This window comes from Metarhizium brunneum, chromosome 5, assembly GCF_013426205.1.
Source record: "Metarhizium brunneum chromosome 5, complete sequence".
NCBI classification, from domain to species: Eukaryota; Fungi; Ascomycota; class Sordariomycetes; order Hypocreales; family Clavicipitaceae; genus Metarhizium; species Metarhizium brunneum.
Window position 1 is genome coordinate 2,951,842 of NC_089426.1, and position 19,973 is coordinate 2,971,814.

The 19,973-nt window shown below is 48.3% G+C and overlaps 7 protein-coding genes across 7 annotated transcripts; 3 read left to right on the top strand and 4 right to left on the bottom strand.

The window, feature by feature from the left end:
• Positions 1-796: 796 nt before the first annotated feature.
• GDT1 (GCR1-dependent translation factor 1) lies at positions 797-2,510 on the bottom strand (the record flags this gene model as incomplete). Its single annotated transcript, XM_014686132.1, has 3 exons — positions 797-867; positions 932-1,817; positions 1,899-2,510. 3 exons carry the CDS (start codon positions 2,508-2,510, stop codon positions 797-799), a joined length of 1,569 nt encoding a protein of 522 aa, XP_014541618.1.
• Positions 2,511-3,739: 1,229 nt separating this feature from the next.
• G6M90_00g089570 (uncharacterized protein) lies at positions 3,740-4,912 on the bottom strand (the record flags this gene model as incomplete). Its single annotated transcript, XM_014686133.1, has 1 exon — positions 3,740-4,912. The coding sequence occupies one exon, from the start codon at positions 4,910-4,912 to the stop codon at positions 3,740-3,742; it is 1,173 nt and encodes a 390-aa protein (XP_014541619.1).
• A 1,456-nt stretch (positions 4,913-6,368) lies between these two features.
• On the top strand, positions 6,369-7,198 carry hhp1_1 (Casein kinase I hhp1; the record flags this gene model as incomplete). The annotated part of the gene is made up of 2 exons (XM_014686134.1): positions 6,369-6,735; positions 6,813-7,198. 2 exons carry the CDS (start codon positions 6,369-6,371, stop codon positions 7,196-7,198), a joined length of 753 nt encoding a protein of 250 aa, XP_014541620.1.
• Positions 7,199-8,562: 1,364 nt separating this feature from the next.
• On the top strand, positions 8,563-9,318 carry G6M90_00g089590 (uncharacterized protein; the record flags this gene model as incomplete). Its single annotated transcript, XM_014686135.1, has 1 exon — positions 8,563-9,318. The coding sequence occupies one exon, from the start codon at positions 8,563-8,565 to the stop codon at positions 9,316-9,318; it is 756 nt and encodes a 251-aa protein (XP_014541621.1).
• Positions 9,319-13,259: 3,941 nt separating this feature from the next.
• On the top strand, positions 13,260-15,083 carry roqT_2 (Efflux pump roqT; the record flags this gene model as incomplete). The annotated part of the gene is made up of 3 exons (XM_014686136.1): positions 13,260-13,494; positions 13,567-13,647; positions 13,714-15,083. The coding sequence occupies 3 exons, from the start codon at positions 13,260-13,262 to the stop codon at positions 15,081-15,083; spliced, it is 1,686 nt and encodes a 561-aa protein (XP_014541622.1).
• Positions 15,084-15,238: 155 nt separating this feature from the next.
• On the bottom strand, positions 15,239-16,912 carry G6M90_00g089610 (uncharacterized protein; the record flags this gene model as incomplete). The annotated part of the gene is made up of 3 exons (XM_066131356.1): positions 15,239-15,834; positions 15,888-16,245; positions 16,310-16,912. 3 exons carry the CDS (start codon positions 16,910-16,912, stop codon positions 15,239-15,241), a joined length of 1,557 nt encoding a protein of 518 aa, XP_065987415.1.
• Positions 16,913-18,780: 1,868 nt separating this feature from the next.
• Positions 18,781-19,210, bottom strand: G6M90_00g089620 (uncharacterized protein; the record flags this gene model as incomplete). Its single annotated transcript, XM_066131357.1, has 3 exons — positions 18,781-18,917; positions 18,971-19,017; positions 19,071-19,210. 3 exons carry the CDS (start codon positions 19,208-19,210, stop codon positions 18,781-18,783), a joined length of 324 nt encoding a protein of 107 aa, XP_065987507.1.
• Positions 19,211-19,973: the final 763 nt, after the last annotated feature.

A 19,973-nucleotide genomic window follows, 5' to 3' on the forward strand; every position in this document is an offset into this window, starting at 1 on the left:
GCAGACTTGGCTTGCATCTGACGACAAGCTCCATGTCCTCTTTCCCGGCCAACAAGTGGCAGCTGTGCCGTCTTCCCGAACACGCACGACGGAGCCTGCGGCCAACGCTTCTGGTTGCCGGACGTGGCATTTCGTTGGTACGTTGCCAACATTCGGACCGCGTGCTGTGAGTCAAGAGAGACAAGATATCCATGACAAAAGACCAGGGTTAACATTTGGCATGGTTGTTGTAGTATTAAGAACCCTGTCAGACTTGACAGAGCACCAGAGTGGAAAAGTAAACCAAGAGAAGATCCATGAGCCTCGTTCCCATCTATTGCTCCAATTAAAACTCCATTTCTACCATGCAGATGCCAATGTCCCGTACTTGTTTTCTCCATTTCACCTTGCCTCGCAGTTTTCCCACGCCCCTTCCCATATCGCCTTCTCCTTTTTTCATGCGACGTCGCCTGCTACCGGGCAACATGAATAACAAAAAAGAAACAGACTGAAACGTGTGCAATGCACCACCATGTGTTGTACAATACGGCCAATGAGATGTAGACGTTCTGCTGATTATGCCCAGAACGACGAATGACTGGCACCACCTTGTGAGGAACAAGGTTTAGCAACAAGGAGAATTTGTGGGGTAAGAGGGATAACGGCAATGAAACGTTGTTGCGCGTGCGTGCTACTTTTAATTACAAGGGGATACATGGCTGGTTGATTATAGGGTCGCGGACCGGCTTCCGACTTTTTGGAATATAGCGTCGTTTACAAAATAAGGGCGTGAATGGTTGGCCAAATGCAGCCAGGTCTATGCGTATAGAGCCTCGAGGAAGTAAATGAAGCCAAAGATCAGGAAGGCAACGGCCCCGCCGACGGTGACTAGACACGCATGTTAGGAAAATCACGGGGTCAAAGCATGCATGTCGACGCAGGGGAGACATACCGATTTTCAGACTGACTCTTCCGGCGATGGCCCGTCCTCCAATAACAGCCACACCGGTGCAAATGGCATGTCCGCACGTTGCACCGAGAGTCACCCACCAGTAGTCCTGGCCAGCAGCCATGGCAATAGTTGCGATTTGGCTGCGATCACCCCATTCGCCCAAAAACGTCATGGCAAAGGTCTGGACCCAGGCCGGGCTCAAGAGCAGAGAGCAGAGGTTACCAACTCCCTGCATGAAACCGCCCATGGATCCGGAGCGTCGGGAAGGGCTGCGTGACGGGGATTGTGATGGCGATCGAGGCGGCGAGGGGAAACGGCTCTTAGACCGAGAATTCCTGCCACCAAGTCCCATTTCTAGGTTGTAAGCGGAAACACCGTTATGCCCATTGCCCATCTCCTTTTCCTTCTCTGCTAGCTCCTGTTCTACCTCGTGCATCTCAGCTGAAACGCCTTCATTGGGGTCCATCTTCATACCCTCATTGAGGAGTTTAGCACCAAAGACAAAGAACAGGGCCGCTGCCATGAAGCTTGTGAGGCGCTTAGGAATCAGAGTAGGAACAGCATGTCCCAGAACAGCAGACAAGACAGTCATGACAAGCAAGGCACCAAAAGCGGCAGAAAACACCACCATTCTATCATGCTTCATGGCCATCAGTGCAGCCACAAGAAAAGTCTTGTCACCAATTTCAGAGACAAGAATCATGGTAAAGGATAGCATCCATGAATGGAATGGCTGGATAATGCTGTCATCCTTTTGTTCGACGGGGACTTGGGATTTGGACTGGGATGTGTCCTTGGTTTTCGGTGGTGGGGGCTCGAGCGGATCTTTTGTTGTCGTCGACGATGATTTGGATTTGTTTGGTGTATCGGGGAGATCATCGGGTTTCTAATAAATCAACAATCGATTAGCTATACGTCTTGCGACGGCGAAAAAAAAAAGCGACTGAACCGTAACAGCACGACTCACATCGAGACCTGTATAGTCTTTGCTGCCGTCCTGCTTGTGCAGTTTCGACTTGTCAGTGTCTTCGTCCTTGCCGCCATGCAATTTCCGTTCCTCGCTATGTGGCAGTGGTGGCTTCTCTTTGGGAGATTCTGGTTGCGTGAGGACCTTCTCGCCGGTCTTTCCCTCCTTTTCCTTCCGTGCCTTTGACTTCTCGGTGACGCCGCCTTCGGTGCCCGTAGAAATTCCCTTTTCAGGTCGATCACGATTCTTATCGAACATGACACCAGAATTCGTCTCGGGGATCTTCTGGTCCCCAACCCGGGTTGGGTCGTTGGGTCGGCCCTTTAATAGCGGTAGTTGCTTGCCATCCGCATCGACAGCCACACCGTCAGTCTCGACAAAGGGGCCGAGATGAGGCTTCCCATCCTCAACGGGGCCATCTCTAGTGGATATGAAAGGTCGGTCTGCAGCGGCTGCTTCGACATTCGTAGCATCGTCGGCATTACGAGAAGAAGAGGAGATGGATTTGGAGTTGTCGTCCTTGGCTGCGGCGACGGCGCGAGGCGAGATGCCGACGGCCAGCGAAGGCAGCAGTAGGAGCAGCAGGGGTGAATGGCCGGTCTGGAACTTCATGACGGCAGCTCAATTCCTCGGCGCGCGTTGTCAAACTGGCAATCCTGCTAATCGAAATGGATCTGTGATGATGGCTCAATCTGCCGATGGCAACACGGGGAGGCAATGATGAGGCGACGAGAGAAGGGTGGACTGAATGACTTGTAGCTGCGTCAACAGGCAGCCAAAGGTAAAAAAAGCCAGACGCAAGCACAGCCTCTACACCTCGACAACCCTTGGTGCCAACACTCGGCACTCCCTTACTCCGTAGGGGGCCCCTGGTCGCTTTAGGCTGGTCTGATTTCTGGGCTTCTGGATTGGTCGCGAGTGGCGCTCTCCGCTCTCCGTTTGCGTGGTTTGTGTTTGTGTGGCCTTGAGTGGTCCCGGTTGCGTGTCGTCCACCGGGAAATAGTATTGCCAAGTAGATTTAGCGTTCGTCCAAGGAGCTGCGCCAAAGCCAGCACCGAAGATGACTTGATTGTAAGATGAACCAAAATGCCGCGCAAATAAATACACAAATAAAGGGAGAATTCAACCCGTAAATAATGTGCGTTGGTTGACAAAATGAATTTCTTCAGCTACAGCAGGTTCGACAGTGCACGAGGGGGAAAAAAGGAAGAAAGAAAGGGGAGAGAGCAGACAGACCAGTTGACGGGTAGTAAGTACAAGGTACCAAACAAGCAAGTGCAAGTCGGCTGAAGAGCACCCGGCCGCTTCTAAAACGAGAAAATATTCAGGGATACGGAGTAAACTGACGAGGATCCGGACGCGGACAACGCCCATGGACAAGGATCAACATAGCCACGGCGCACGAGCATGTTCTCATCCGAAACCCCATAAAATCTTGCCATAATTTCCGCCCATTTCTTTATATAGCCAGCTGTCAAATCAAGTAATGCGAGTTGTGTAGATCAATATTAATGCCAGGCCGAACCAATACTAGCTGCACGTCATCTCTTTAGCTGCCCAATGGTTCACGGGGCTTCCTCTGCCATACAGTTTTCTTAGGTAAGCGAGTCTCCATGAGCCATTGGGAAGCAAAAGAGATAGAATCTGACATCACTTTGGCTAGTCTTCATGAGACGAGAATAAATACTTGGGATACATGCCTCCTAGATAGGTAGACAAGGACGAGGTATCTAACCATCACAGGATATACTATGATATTTTTTTATTACGTAATATACTATAGTATATTAGTGTGTATTTACTAACGGGCAAATATATTCTGCAATTGGCTGGATCAAATTCTAGTGATTCCTCTTGGAATACTTGGAATAAAACGGGGGGCTTGTGCAAGGCCTCGAACGTTTCTGCATCGGAGCCTTGAGAGTTGGGGATCCCTGGCCGGGATTTGACGAGCCTTCGTTCCCATAAGATATTGCTTCGTCTTCGTCTTCCAAGGCGAGCTGTTGCTGAAGCGCGTCGTCCGCGTCTTGCAGGGTTGTGTATGCTGGATCTTCTCTGGAGTCGTGGGGGGTAGAGTCATTCAGGTTTTCTTGCACGCTTGGCATAGTTTGGGTGGCTTTGGCATTCGCAGCCTGTATAAAGTGATTTCGGTATCGTTGCGCCGAGTCTCTAGCGTTTCGAAAAGCGGTCGCCCCGCGCCGAAAGGAATTAATATTACCTGTCATTTGCCATCCATCAATCTGTATCATGTGGTATTTGGGTCGCTCATTATTGACGGTCGCAGGCGCCGTAACATGATGGGCGTAGAGCTGAAGAGTACCCGTGCCGGCGTAATAGGTCGAGCTATAGGTGTAGGCATTGCCGTCATATATTGGTTCGGTCTCTTTGTAGTTTTGTAAGGCGTGGATAGCGCGAGTCCCATAGGCCCCGTCATAACAAGCTTGCAGCTGGGCCACGGAAGCATTTCCATCAGGGCCTTGGACTTCTAAGAAGAAGTTCGGCACTACCGGGACGTTAGGATGCTTGGTAGGAATGGCTGCTGATAGTATGCCCTCATCATTCCTGATATTCTGATCAAGATCACCTAGGCGAGCTCCATCAAAAAAATCTGGTTTCGGCTGTACAGCACCTGAGTTTGTGATGGGCTCCAGCTCAGTAAATAGGACGTTCTGCTTGTTATGAATGCTCGAGTTGCCACATAGAATGGGAAGGACAGAGGTTATAACCTCGCTCTCCAAGGCCGGGTCCTCATTTTTTCTGCGGAATTCTTCAAAATCACTTTCAGAGAATTGAGATGGAGATAATGATGCCCTTTCATGGGCTAGCTCTGATTGCATTTCTGTAGCATTTAGAGCTTTTGAACGCCAGTTGTTCACGTGCACATTATAGTCAGCAAGATGCTGTTGAAAGTCTTTGCCGTATGCTGAAGATCTTCCACTTCTAGAGCCAACGCTAGTCGCTTTCGAGGATTGTGGCCGCCGACTTCTCGAAATCGACGACTGGAGGGAGCTCATATCAATATTTGAATGTTTGGTAAACTTAACTCAGTTAGTCCTCAGTAATTCAGCAAGGGTCGAAAGTCGTACGCGTCGGAGATGACGGAGATCTGCCCCCCCGTGTCTTGCAAACCGAGCAAGCTCTGTCCGATACACTTCAGGTACTCCTACCGTTAGGTGAGAATGCGTGCTATTACGGCGGTCAAGTTCTCTTAGGGCACGCGGCGTAAGCGAGACTTTAGATAAATCATCCCAAAAAGATGGGGAGAAATTATATTTTCTGTCAGCCTTTTTAACCGAGGTTTCTTGTAGGGACTCGTATGTACGCCGCCGCTTTTGATTTTGTGGCCTCGCCATGAGGGGCCCATTGTCGCAACATATGTATGAGGGATTAGAAATGTTTTTAGTGACGCGCCTACTGTTTGCTGTAGGAAGAGGAAGAGGTGATAAATTGCGTTCAGGGGCGTCCAGACCAGACCAAGCAAGTTTCGCTAGGTGGGCGGCACGCCCCACCAAGCCTCAATCTCGATTTAATGGCTGGGCCGACTGCCACGCCCTAAGCAATTTACTACTAGAGGCTGAAAAGACTAATTAACAAGGGATATCGCTTTTTTGAGCTTTTTTAAGTCTATTTAAAAGGGTACTAACTTTATAATTTAATTAAGATTTGTTAATACTAAAAACCTATATTAAAATATATTATAAAGTATAATAACTTAGCTGCCAGCCTAAAACCAGGTAGTAGTAGAGGTGACCGCGCCCGTAGCAAAATCGACCGCGCCCTGAGCAATCCACGTGCTGTATACTATAATATACTAGCGTATACTCTGTATATGTATTACCTACCTAGGTACTTTATCTCGAAGGTACTTCTTGTTTGGCAAATGCCACAGAATGGGGTGCAGGGGCACGCTGTGGCAGCTTGGGGTCTGTGGGTCACGAGTCGATGATGTGGATGTGGGCAGCAGGACCAAGCAGCTTCCTTGAACCTTCAATGTTCTCCATTGGCCCCCCCCCAAGAATTGCCTGGTCCAACTGCCTAATATGCGGGCCGATTTGACCCATTGATCACTGTCCGGTATCACAGTGCACACAACACTGATGTGCTTTGGATTGGCCTCATCCAACAAAACACAGACGCAACTCGCAGCGCCTTCAGCTCCTGCCATGCATAATGATGGTACGAACAATGCATCTTTATAACAGCGGGACACTAAGTGCCCTTGTTTAGGATATCATCATTGATGAGAAATACCGCGTGGACCGCAAAATTGGGGAAGGAGGCTTTGGCCTCGTTTACCTGGGTACAGATTCAGCTGTTCTGATATTGAATACTTACAGATGCTGATAGACAGCTAGGCACGGACATCCGGTCAAATGAGGAGGTTGCAATGAAGCTCATGCACATTCGAGATGATACGACATTCTCAAGAGCGAGGCAGAGACATACAAGGCCTTGTCTGGCGGTGTTGGAATGCCAAAATTCTTATGGTTCGGACAAGAGTGCGATTACTTTGCACTAATCCACGAACTTCTCGGTCCTTCACTCGAGGACTTGCTCAACTATTGTGACCGGAGTTTTTCGCTCAAGACCATACTCCTCATTGCGGACCAGGCCATTTCTCGAATCGAGTATATCCATTCCAAAGGTCTTCTGCATCGGGATATCAAGCCTGATAATTTCCTCTTGGGCGTTGGCAAACGAGGAAACATATTGTACACTATTGACTTTGGCCTGGCGAAGGAGTTCCGCGACGCAGAGCATTATCCGACTCTGGAAGGTCGCGTTCTTTGCGGACTGCTCGATACGCCAGCATCAACAACCATAATGGACGCGGTAGGTCGTTTTTCTTTCCTTTTCTTCTTCCGCGTTTGATCACATATTACCGTGACGTTCTCTCTACTAAGCTTCGCACAGAACAATCCTGGAGTGATGATTTGGAGTCCCTGGGCTATGTACTCCTCTACTTTGCCCGTGGCTCATTGCCATGGCAGGGCATTAAAGCCGCGACCGATAAGGAAAAATTAGAACGTGTCAAAAACTACAAGAAGACTTTATCAGTGGAAGAGCTTTGCAGTGGGCTTCCGGAGGAATTCTCCACATACATCAACTACACTCGGTCGCTTGGGTTCCAGGACAAACCGAATTATGCATATCTTCGTCGACTGTTCCGCCGCCTGTTCACGTCAAAGGGTTTCAACTATGACAACGTATTCGATTGGACGGAGAAAAGATTTTACGAATTACGTGACAAAGCTGAGGAGCCGATAATGGAACAAGGGTCGGACTCAAATGATGCATGACTACTCTCAGAATAACCGGTCACATTTAGGCCAGTGACGCATGTCCAGAAACAACCAAAAGGCAACTTACATGTCATAGATTCTATGGCTGGATAGTCCTGGGGGGCTCTGTTCGGGTTGACATCTTCCAGAAGTAGAATAACCGCCAATCCATCCTCTAGAAATTTGGTTAGTTCATCTGCATTTCCCTGTATACCTGATCATGTTTAGCATGGTGTGAAGCGGAGGTCAAGGTACAAGAGCAGCCAGTATTGCAATATTAAATACCGACCTCATTGGCGTGCTGTGTGGCACACACTACAGGTTGAAAAATTCACTGGTGTCGGTAGTCATCCTTGTATTGATTCTTGCCGGGGTTCCTGGGCACCCGCGAGACCCGAAAGCGTCGATTCATGAACAAAAATGAATACCTTATTCCCTCACAGTCCATGTCTGTATCAAAGAGAATTTGAGGTTGCAAATCCCAGTCACCAAGTTTTCTAGAGGGTCAAGCATCACACCACACACATCATGAATGGATGCCTGTACAACTAATTCGCCCACCGCACTGGGGGAATCATGTGTTAATTGGTGTTGGTCGGTTGCCTTGATAGTTGGAAATTACGTACAAATCAAAGGTCCTGTCGGTGACTCAGTGCAGCCCCGGAACCCCAGTAGGAACGGATGAGGGAATATCGGCTTGTTTGTTGCTGTTGCCTGAGCATGTAAGTATTGGCCGCCGTATCACCATCCACAATGACTGACGGTTGACAGTCCCAACGCTTGGAGAAACCTTTGTCATACCCTTCGAGACGAATCATTGGCGGATGTTGGATGTGTTGGTGATGTGCCAACGAATTTTACCGGATTTGTCTTAGGAGCACTCCGCAACCTTATTAGATGCGACATCATCCCTTGTCCACCGGGCCAAAATCAGGCATATTATCAAGCCTCAACTGCGGGATTGGCTACTAGAGTGGTGGCAAGCCGTGGGCTCGGAAAATCGATTGATCAACCAACACGAGATTTCCTGTTTTCTGGGACTATCTTGCCCCTGTTGGGCGGCCATGTCAGTCAGAAAAGAGCGAAGAGGTTGTTGGCCATGATGCGCAAATTCTGGACAAGACTTCGTCACTTTGGCTGCTATCCTCAGTGGTGTATGTGCAGTAAAAAATAAACAACCACCCCTCCCCTAATCAGATGCTTGCAATACCCATTGAGCACATACAAACAAGATAGTTTCTATCACCCACTACGCCTCTTCCATGTGCTAAAATGGTTCCCTTGCCCTCTCACAACATCTACCTCGAGCCCGAGACAGCATTCCTAAAACTCCTCAATATACACTGCCACCCATTAAATCAGAATCCCCCATATTCGTCAAGATGGCAACCACTCAAGAGATCCATGATCGCAAACCTAAAGGCTCCGACGTTACTCTCTTTGACAAAGTATCCTGGAGGGTGAACAGCTCTTGCATCAAGCGGACGCTGTGCCACTATGAACGCCAAATAACCACTCAAGGTGACCTCTATATCCCCCCGACAACTTTTCCACAGCGATTGCGGACGGATGAGGCCGTCTTACAATACCTATTTGCCAAGACTGACATACCTCTTCCTCGTTCGCTATGCGCTTTCGAATCGATAGGGGCGTTCTTTCATCTTACTGAGCATGTATCCGGCATTGCCATGAGCGACCTCAGCGAGCCGAACAAACAATTCGTTAAGCAGCAACTTGTCCAACATGTCAAAGCCCTACAGAACCTACACTCAGACACTCCTGGAGTTCCCGGCCAGCAGCTGCTCTGCCCTCCGCTCCGAGTCAACGCCGGCAAGTGGAGAGTGAATAGCTGCTGGAAGCCGCGAGCAGACCTCCCGAAAGAAGACTACGTCTTCTGCCACAATGATCTGAGACAAGATAATGTCATCGTGAACCCCATGTCGTTGAAGATTGTGGCCATCCTCAACTGGGAATCTGGGGGCTTTTGGCCTATATGGTTCGAAATGGCGTTTTGGGAACTTGCCGGACCTAACGCCATGTTGGAGGGAGAGGCCGATAACACGGAACGATGTAGGGAGTGGCTCTTGAAGAATTGTGAGGAAGTGGTGATGCCACCTTTGCTACGGCAAGATCAATAAGGTATAGTCCCGTCATTAGACAACGGGTTGCTTTGAAGCACTTGCTTACATGTATACAGGTAGCCGTCATCTTCAAGATTGCCGTGCCCTGGCGAAAGAGACACAGACGCGCATGGGCAGAGAGAAAGTTCAAAGCAGTTCACTAATTATAACTACTTGCTCGTCAACCATTTTCTTTTCTTTAACCGCAAGCTCGACGAAGAATAGAAGCAGTGATGCAGGAAAATAGTCTGATTTTGAACGTTTCAAACACGCTCTATATTTGTGCCGTCCAGAATTACGCAAACGTGGCTTTCATTCAAAAACTCTTCTTTCCTTGACCCGCATCCAGTAAGTTTGTGGCTTTTCTGTAATTATCAATGGCGGTATACGCAGCCTCTGGTGGCCCCCAACCTGGGCTTGAGGACATGGCGACGAGAAAGTGCTTGATATGCACATGCAAAGCATATCGCTGATTTCTTCTGTAAATTCGCTTTCTCGCCAGCGACAATCCTAGCTTCCATACGCTCCATTTCTACTGGAGGTTTTTGGACATTGACCATAGAGATGCGCTTGTCTGGTACGGAAATATATTCAGATTCAGTTCGTCCATGGGGCTCAATCGAAATCCGGCGTGTGGAATAGACTGTGAGACATTTCTTTCCCTTCTTTGGAAAGCTCAAGGCTGTGGTGTACAGATTTTGACACTACAAGAATTAGAACGCGAGATGGGATTGCCAATATTCGGTATTGTCGCATACACAGGCTTGTCGGCGGACAAGTCTGGTCCCTCGGTTGCAGCACCTGGAATAGGGGTCATTGGCAATGCCTGAGAGTGAGCCTTCCCAGGCATGTCCAAGCTCAGAGCAGACGCGATATCCTGGCCATTATGGGATTTCAATCATTGACGTATGATGCTGTTGCGAGGAAAAGAACAGATTGCCGAATATGTCCACGATAGCTTAGATCAACTTCAATGCCAAGTTGATCAGCTGAAAGAGTCCAACTTGGAAATTCTGCAAAAGACGTGAACCAGTACTGACAGAGCCAGGCCGCTGCCATGAAGGAAGAAGCTCGATGCCAGGAAGGCAATCTCCTGCCGTGTATATGCTAGAAGTGGCTCACAGGGCGCTCAAAGGGAGCGGCAGGAGCCTGGATGATTAACGGCTGTCCTCGAATGATGAATTCAGGGCTGATACTCGGCAATAGGAATGCCGATAGTGTAGATAAGAATTGAGACATAACCGGTACTTGTGATTCCCCAACTAAACACTGTGAAATCGCGATCAAAAGGGCCTAAAAGCATGCTCCATCACGTCTTTTGGATTCGGCTAGAAGGGATCTCAAGCACCTTTTAGCCTATACTCGCTATTGTATGCCACGATTTCTAAAACGACATCTAGATTTGTCTGCTACCATATTTAACAAGAAAGCGCACTACTGGTGGTCCAGTTCTACTATATCCAAGCGAGATATTATGCTCGATAAGCGTAGCAGAGCTGATAGTATACGACGGATATTGCGTTGGACGTTGAGCCGTGGAGCAAAAGGTCCAAGCATTATTGACCATCAGCTAAATACCTGGAATACCTGGCTTATATGAGTGCTCTTTTGACCTCTGCTAGTAATGGAGACTGAGTCTATCTCAAAGACTAGGGTATTCTTGATCCTATTAGCATCTTTAATTATACTATAATATTGGAGAGTAGTATATCTTGTACAATAGCTTCAATAAATTCCAAGCCGCAGCAAATATACAGCTCCAATAATATTGAAATCTCTATAAAGAATTAGGTAAAACGGCTCATGTCAACGTCCGATACGGAAAGAGGTCAGGTCATTCGCACCTAATACTACTGGAAATAATAATAATAACTGAGAAGACAATAAGTTAGGAGGGAGTCTCATAGTTCCTTTATTTCAAGAATGCTGGAAGCATGGCTTTTGCTTGCCCCCTCTACAATGACGTACTTCAATGCTGCTGTTTTCATGGTAGCAATACCTTTCGGGATATCGAAGCTCTCACTAAGATGGGGAAATTATACGCGGTTAACCCTGTACACAGAGATAAAATGTTTCCTGACCCCCCGCCCGCAGTTTACGTCGCACTGGAGATGGCGCTGTGATGCGAGAGTATGACGGCTTTTTGATGGCGAATAATCGATTTCTAGTGATAAGTACCGGGAGATAATGAACGTAACTGAGCGGAAATAGCAAGGAAATGACGGGGGCCTCTGAACTTCTACGGTTTAGGCAGGGATTTGCCCTCTCCAGCAAACTGATCTACTATGACAAACGACGGATTTGATTCTGTGTGAGACAAATCCAGGAGTGAGACACTAATTTCCTCAATGCCAGTACCCCTTGCGGCTTGCAACGCATTCCGTGAAAGCGGAGAGCAAGGAAGAAAGATGCTAATGTGATGAGCAATAACACCATCTCGTTCTATGCCTTGATAGGGATCGAAATTCGGGCGGGTAAAGAAAGCGTACATACACATGTTCTGGCGATTGCTGGACATTCTGGAGATGGAGAAGCTGCCTGACCATGCAGAGGCTAAGAATGTGGTAAGAAGACCATGTCGAAGATGAGCAAATAGAGGGGAAATTCTTCAGTCGTACTCATTGCCGGGTGCAAAGGGATCCTCTTGGTAAAGCTGGTCTGATGATGACATGGGTTCGATGATTGCTTTTTATATTAGATGATCGATTTCTGGAACCTACCCTCGGCTCCCTTGTTTCCCCTGGATGTCTCGGTTTTTCGTTTATCGTCATCGAACTATTATCAGGGAGACGACGATCTTAGGAGCGTGTACGTCATTTATTAAGAGGATCAAAGACATGAAATCTGACGGTATTCCGCATCCTTTTGAGTGTGCTAACGTGTCAGTAAAGTCTCCTACAAGAAGAATACATTGTAAGAATTACCAGTTAATTAAATATACACACACCACACACACATATATATACATCTATTCTAATAATAAAAGTATTGTAAATTGTCTCTGACTTGGTAGTGTTGTAAGCCAAGATACAATAAAAATACCGGGCATGGGTATTCTGGAGTAGATACAAAGGCGCCACCTCAACACATTTAAAAGGATATTGATACTTCTGTTGAGAGAAGGGTTTTTAAAACCAAAGTAGAATACAAAAACAACTGCTTACACATGTCCTGGGAGAAACAATGCTTTATATCTACGGCCGAATATGGTGAGATACTCGAAGAGTAAAAAGCAACAGATCAGACCCTTTTTCTGTGCTTCGAGGGGCCATCTGACTCATTCCAAGACGAATGATACATTATGTTTCAAACCGCAAGCAGAGTCTTGAGTGGGAGAAAGTGTCAATGGTGGGCATTGCGGTGCTATGGTAACCCGGCACCATTCCGTCATATTGTTTGAACTTGTCTGACTCACTTAGCAATCGCAGCCAATACAAAGAAGCGGATATTGGTATTAGAACAGTGTCTCGGGACTCCTTTTGAAGCTTTCAAGGGAGTCTGATAAATGAGGCACGAAACTCTTTTGCCCTCTTCTAGCAAACGATCTATCCAAATCTCGCCTTCAGCATAGGCATAGCTGGTTGTATACCGTTGATGATAAAATTCATGGCCCATGTCTCCTACTTTTGGTCAAACTGAGTTAGTAATTACATCCATGAGACAAATCATCCATATTTGTGCATCACGAGCCGCTCATCCCGGTGTCTGTGGTATGTGTCTCAGTTCAGCAAGGTTCGTGTTGTGATTTACCAGCTACGGTATTCTCAAGGGATAGTTAAGAAGCTGGTATTTATGCACCCCCAGACTGTCCTTTATTGCATACTTTCGTTTCATTTCCGAGAATCCGGCAGCAGAATTCTGCCCGGGAAAAACCAAAATCATCCAACTTCGCTTCGTGGCCGAACATGCAACCCCCCGTGTGCGAGGCATCACTTGATCGGCCACCCGGTTCAATGGCAATGCCAAATGTCGTACATCGCTCCGAGAAGCATGAGTGGAATTTTACGGCGCGAAATACCCTCGCAGGGACTGGTCCGAAGATGCCACCGTTGACTGAAGAGCCTGAAGATAGTCAGATCAGTCAAGAAAAGCCATTTTCTGTGCTGGGCGATGATGGGGCCAAACACCAAACAGGGATGAAACTCTTTTGGATTATTCTAGCTCTCTGTTTAAGCGTATTCCTTGAAGCGCTCGGTATATGCTCCCAACACCTACTATAAGATGCAGCTGCTCGAATTCAACTAACCGGCGGCCACAACTCCCCAGATCTCACCATCGTTACAACTGCTATTCCAACGATAACGGATCACTTTCATAGTTTACAGGATGTAGGATGGTACGGCAGTGGTATGTCTAATCTGCGGCTTCTTCTGCGTCGCAAACCTTGTGCTGACATGATGTTCCTACGCACAGCCTACCTCCTTACCAGCGCTTCACTGCAACTCCTTTTCGGCCGAATATACAGCCAGTTTACCATAAAATGGGTCTACCTCTCTTCCATTGTCATCTTCGAACTAGGAAGTTTAATATGCGGCGTGGCCAACCGGAGCTCAATATTCATCATCGGCCGCGCCATTGCCGGCGTCGGCTCCGCCGGTATATTCACAGGCTCACTTGTTATCCTGTCTCAGTCGGTACGCCTTGAACGCCGGCCGTTCTTCACTGGTATTATCGGGAGTATGTACGGCATTGCGTCTGTCGTTGGCCCGGTCCTCGGGGGCCTCTTCGCCAATAAGTTGACATGGCGTTGGTGTTTTCTTATCAACTTACCCCTGGGCGCGGTCGCCGCCCTCGTCATCATCACGCTCCTCGAGCCGACGCGGCATCCAGGCGAACAAGACACGAAAGCAAATCGCCTGAGGAAATGCGACCCTTTCGGCAGTGTCCTCTTCATTGCTGCTACAGTCTGTCTACTCCTCGCCCTACAGTGGGGAGGCACGCAGCATGACTGGAATAGCTGGCGTGTCATTGTGTTATTCTGCAGTTTCGGCATCTTGATACTCGTCTTTGTGCTTGTCCAGTATATACGGCAGGAGTGTGCTACCGTCCCGCCACGCATCTTCCTTCAGCGGACTGTCTGGTCCTCTTCTCTCTTTGGCTTTTGCCTCGGCGGCGCGGCTCTCAGTTCCGTCTACTTCCTACCGATCTGGTTCCAGGCTGTCAAGGGTGTGAGCCCTGTCGTCTCTGGCTTCATGATGCTTCCTATACTCATAAGCTTCGCTCTTGTGTCCGTCCTCTCGGGTATTTTGGTCACAGTCGCCGGCTACTACACGCCATTCATGTTGGCTGGCACTGTATTCTGCAGCTTTGCGTACGGCCTGATGAGCACGGCTACCCCGGACACCTCCATGCTTACTTGGGTTGGTTATCAGATTCTCGCTGGCGCTGGCGCCGGCTTTGCGACGAACCAGTGTCTTATTGCTGTTCAGGTTGTCCTCGACACGGACGATATACCTACCGGTACTGCTCTCGTATTCTTCTTCCGCATACTCGGCAGTGCCATCTTTGTCTCCATCAGCGACTGTGTCTTTACAAACAATCTCAGGCAGCTCCTTTTGGTAAATGTGCCTAGCCTAGACCCGGATGTCATTCTCAAGGCGGGCGCCACCAACTTTCGGGACGTTGTCTCCCTTGCTGACCAACCGGCCGTGCTCGCGGCATACAACGGAGCTATTAGTAAAACTTTTATTGTCTTTGCCGTTGTCTCTGCTGTAGGTATATTGGGTGCACTGAGTGCGGAGTGGAAGAGTGTCAGAGCAAGCAACGCGTCATCAAAATTATGATGTCCGCTATATATGTAATTGAGGTTCAATAGTTGTCATAATTCGATAAAGTACATTTCATTCTACGAAATACTGTCCGCTATACATGTCGTCAAGGAGTATTTTGTGCTTTCCATATGGGCTATTTCATGATCCAAAGTAACCATCAACTTAAACTATGACCGGGAGCGAGTCTGCCACAGCAAAACAGCAAGAACAAGAATAGAAAACAGCAGAGGAAAAGTATACACAAGACCCCACCACTTATAAGGTCCAATTCGTAGTCCTTCCAACATATACTCGCCCATCGACACGACCTTCTCACCATCGTTCCCTTGCCCGGAAGCCCAGTACATCCCTATTCCAATGGCCACGGTAACCCACAATCCTGCCTCCAACTTGCTAACTCTAGATACTGTATCATTCCAATTAACCGTTGTAGCAAGAAGCGTGTCGAGGTGTCCGTCGAGATGGCTTCGCTCCCGAAGGAGTTGCCAGGGAGCGGAAGCACCAACCGCCAGAGCGGTGGATGTCGACATCCAATCAAGCGACATGTTGCCTTGGCATGGTAAGTCATTGAACCTGTCCCTAGTGACCGCAAACTGGAAATTGTAGTTGATCTTATCGAGATATTTCCGCGAGTAGCGAGCTAACTTGAGTCGGCGTATCGCGATAGAGGGCCGGAGGTCGATGGAACACGTCAAAGCGAAGGTGTCATTCTGTGTCTGGCCTGCGAAGCCTGCAAAGTCACTAAACTCAGTGGCATGTGTTCCTATGGATCCAAAAACAATCGTTGAAGTCCCTCTTGGTCGTTGGCACAAATACCAGCAACTGTAGCACCTTGACTAGACGGGTCAACACTATAGAACATGGTACTCGCCACGCATCCGTTGGACGAGACGGTCAGGTTTCTTCCGGAAAGGAGGAGACTACCTGTTTTGAAACAGGAAACAGGCTTGGTTTCCAGTATCGGGAGGCAGATCGACACAGACTCCAACTCGGACCAGAATCCTACCGGCTCACCCAAAGTATGAAGCCCGAAAGCACCAACAAAGGCTTCGTACAGCACCTCGAACGGCACGCCCATGGCGGACTTGTTGACTGGTACACCTCCCATGCTGTATGCTAGATCAGGATCATCCAGCGTGAAGGCAATGCTTTGGGCCAGGAACGGGAGTACACGCTGCAATTCACATGAACCCGTGGCGTTGACACCGAGTAACTTTTCCAGATGACAACTTCCACACCAACCCATCCACAGAACCTGCTCCGCCATCAGTGAAGCACCGGTCGACGGCGTAGTCATCTAGTTGTATGACGTGTTCAGGGAAGAAGTATGTAAGGCCGGGATACTTGAATGGAAACAAGGATGGCGTGACGGCCAGTATAATGCCTGCCGATATCAAGCTCACAATGAGAAAAGTACCAGAAATGTACCAATACCTCAACATGTTGCGTAGAGAGGATAGACCAACAACGGTAGTGGCTTGCCGTAACATGGGCTTACTCGACTCTCGGGCTTGTACTTTTTTCAAGTATACCATCCTTAGTGTGGTGGCAGCAGGCATAGAGACGAGTACTGAGGCAATTCCAACGCCTAATGAATATAAGAATTGGCATTTAGCCTCGAGAACCCCGTATCCGGGCTTGCGTATGGAAATCGGGATGCATCTTGCCACGACAAGAAATATAAAAACCGCCAACTGAAGAAGCAGAACCAGGATTGCGTTGCGTCGAAAGTTCTGTGGAAGCTTGATTTCTATTGTCTCTGGTGCTTCTTCAGTCTGACTTTCAGCCTCGGTTTCCTCATCGCTTGTTGCTTCCTCGTTACGATCTTCCGGATACACCATGATTTCCAAAGTCGGCTACAAGGTGCAGATTTTATGCGGCAAAGTCGGAATAGATGAACCTGAACGAAGGTTTATGATGAGAAAGAGGGCAAGGTAGCAACCTGAAGTGAATAAATGTTGGCAAACTTTACGGCTCAGGGCTACCTTGGTTGGAAACCCCGTAGAAATGTGTAGTTTCCGCGGTTGATGCGCCCGTTATATAACATATGATTGAGGACAACATGGCTGTTTTTATGACTTCGCTACAATTCTCTTGAGAGACGCACCTTGCACTGCTACTGGTGCGAGATGTCTCACATCCAGGCGCTTAGGTGCATCCGACAAACTCCATTCAACTGCTACTCGCGACCCGCGGAATAGAACGAGGCTGAGCCTGGTTTGAGCTTTGAGAGCTGTCATAATTCCTCATGAAAAATGATAGGTCCGTAGATGCCATTGGTGTCTAAGATGCATACCTCGCTCGGTGAGCCCTCGTACTACCCACCATCTTGGTAGCTCGTGAAGCAACTTCAAGGCCTAGAACTCAAGTCCAAAGGCTGGAGGGCTGTTGTTTATTTTGAATTAGAAATTTCAAGGTAGTTCCTGAAACATCATATTTCGTTAGATGTTTAAATTTCCGAGCCAAGGTTGGCTTTGTTGGAGTGGAAAGCACAGTTATACAGATGTAAGACGGAATAGTTATACCTAGTTATACGGAGTGCCAAATCCTCATATCCGAACCGCCGACCCGTAGCGACTAATGTTGTACGACCCCCGCTGTCAAACAGGAAGAACCAACTCGACTCAACCCGGGTCGGGCCGTCGTCTCACGTCATCCTAGCCCTTGCCAATGCAGGTTTCACGATTAAGACATACAGTATATATTAAAGGGTTCCAACGGCCTCAACCCAACCAGGCAGAAGGCTGGTCAAACACCAGGATTGCATTCATTGACAATCCCGGAGACCTCAGTTCCGTAGCTAGATAGATTCGACCACGGACGAATTCATTCAACCATTCCATTCGGTTTATATATACAACTCATAATATAGCACTTGGACTTTGCCAGTTTAGGGAAACTTGTCCCGTCCTATGATGCCCTGTCTCAGGGGCAAGGGCAATGTCACGGCTTCAGTCTTCGGTAGTCGGTGTTACCAAAGGCTTGCAGAATGTGTGTGTAATTTCTCCTTTAGATAGAAATTTTCATTTGCAGCCAACGCGAGCCTGCAAGGCAGAAATCGGTGTTGCCCGAATGTTTGACACGTCAGGCCTAGCCGTGCCGCGGCGTATGCGCCTTGTTGTTGGCATGGAAGCAAGCATTGTGCGTGAGCTTCTCGGAGTAGGTATAATTACTAGTTTATATTAGTTCACCTGTTAGCAATAGGCAGAAATTAAAATCTGTATTAATAATTCTAGTTCTTGGCTATTATTGGCCAGGCGTGCCAATAATAGCAGCGCCATGGCATTTCTCCATCATCATGGAGTCTGTCACGGCGGAAACCCCAGTTCCTTAAACGGAAGACTAGCCCCAACTGACTGAGGAGCACATGATGGCAGATCTCATTTTGTCCAAAAGTTCTTATTCCCCACGGCCCTTCGCATATCGAGATCCCAATCGGTACTATTGTGAGCTATCTCGGTCCGACACTCCGACACTGGCGGGCAAGGTTTAATTTCGAGGAATATGGAATACGGCTACTGCGAGCCGGAACAAGTACATGAAACAACAGAACCAGGCGCAGTGGTTTGAGGACAAACACATCTTTCCACCGTCGATTCACTTCCAGCAGGGCAGAAGGATTGTTGAGAGTCCAAACCCCGACATCAACTGAATGCGATTACGATTATCGGGCTATTAATAGCTTCATTATATATTTCCAACACACAACTCAGACTCTATCACATCCAAGCTTCTTTGAACAAAAGCCAGGGTACTCCCTCAGTGTTTTGCCCATGAAGCCCCATGGCGGTTCACAGCCATTGCCGCCAGCCTTCTCGTTCTCCGTGTTGAGCAGGTAGAACCAGCCTATAATTTTATGAGAGTGAATACTAAGCATTTCGCCATAAAAGGAGACGTACCGTTGCGGCACCAGCAGTAGGCCGGGATACAGCATGGCTCATATGCCCTAGGCGCGTGTCAGCTTTCTGCTACAGGTATGGATATAAAGGGGACTCAGACGGCCATGGGTAGCAGCCGCTCGCAGTTGACGCCTGAGCCACGGGGATGAGACGCCCTGTATCCTTCTCCGGAGGCGTGGGCTTGGCCGAGGCCACGGCCGCAAGAGCGCCGAGAGAGGAAAGGATATGGCGGCTCTTCATTCTTCTTGAGATGTATCGTAAGCTTGTGCCAAGTGAGATTGATCCGGGGATGAAGAGAATAAAGAATGAAAAATGGTTTCTAGCATTGCGTGGACAGGGGAATCCCTAAATACCTATTCCTAGTATAAAACGCGTTGTTGACTCGAGGTAGCTGTCAACAACATCTATTTCCCATTACAGTAATTGACACGGGCCTCTTGTCCACCTGGCGCATGGAGCTTGTCATAGCTCCCTCTGTGCTTCTAGTTTCACGATACCTTCTGCTCTTTGTCTTGGAAGGAAAACAATAGGGGCCGTGATCCGGGGCAGGGTCTTATAGTCGGTCCAAGCTCGACTATAGTTTGAGGGCTCCATGTCAGAGAAACGACTAGTAGTTGGCGAATGAAAGGGATGGAGTCTTCTAGGCCTTTGCGATTATTGCCCACGGGCATGGCCAGCTATCTCTGTCACGTTTGAGATGCCTACTTGGGCCTTGCAAATTGATCTCACTGAACAATATGATAGCACGACATTACGCAACACGACACCAGAGAGGTTTCATGCCGCTAGGATCCCTGAAAAATTGGGTGGCTGAGTCTTTCCAGGTCGTTTGCTTCCATCATGATTCCTTAATCCCATTGTCAAGACTAGACGGATCTCGAGTTATGCACAGTGAGCCGACCATACTCTCGGTCTCCCATGTAAGAAACAGAAGTAGTTCTAGACTGGATAGGCGTGGTGAAAAGTATCATATCTCTAAATAGTCAATGGTGATGCGAGAATA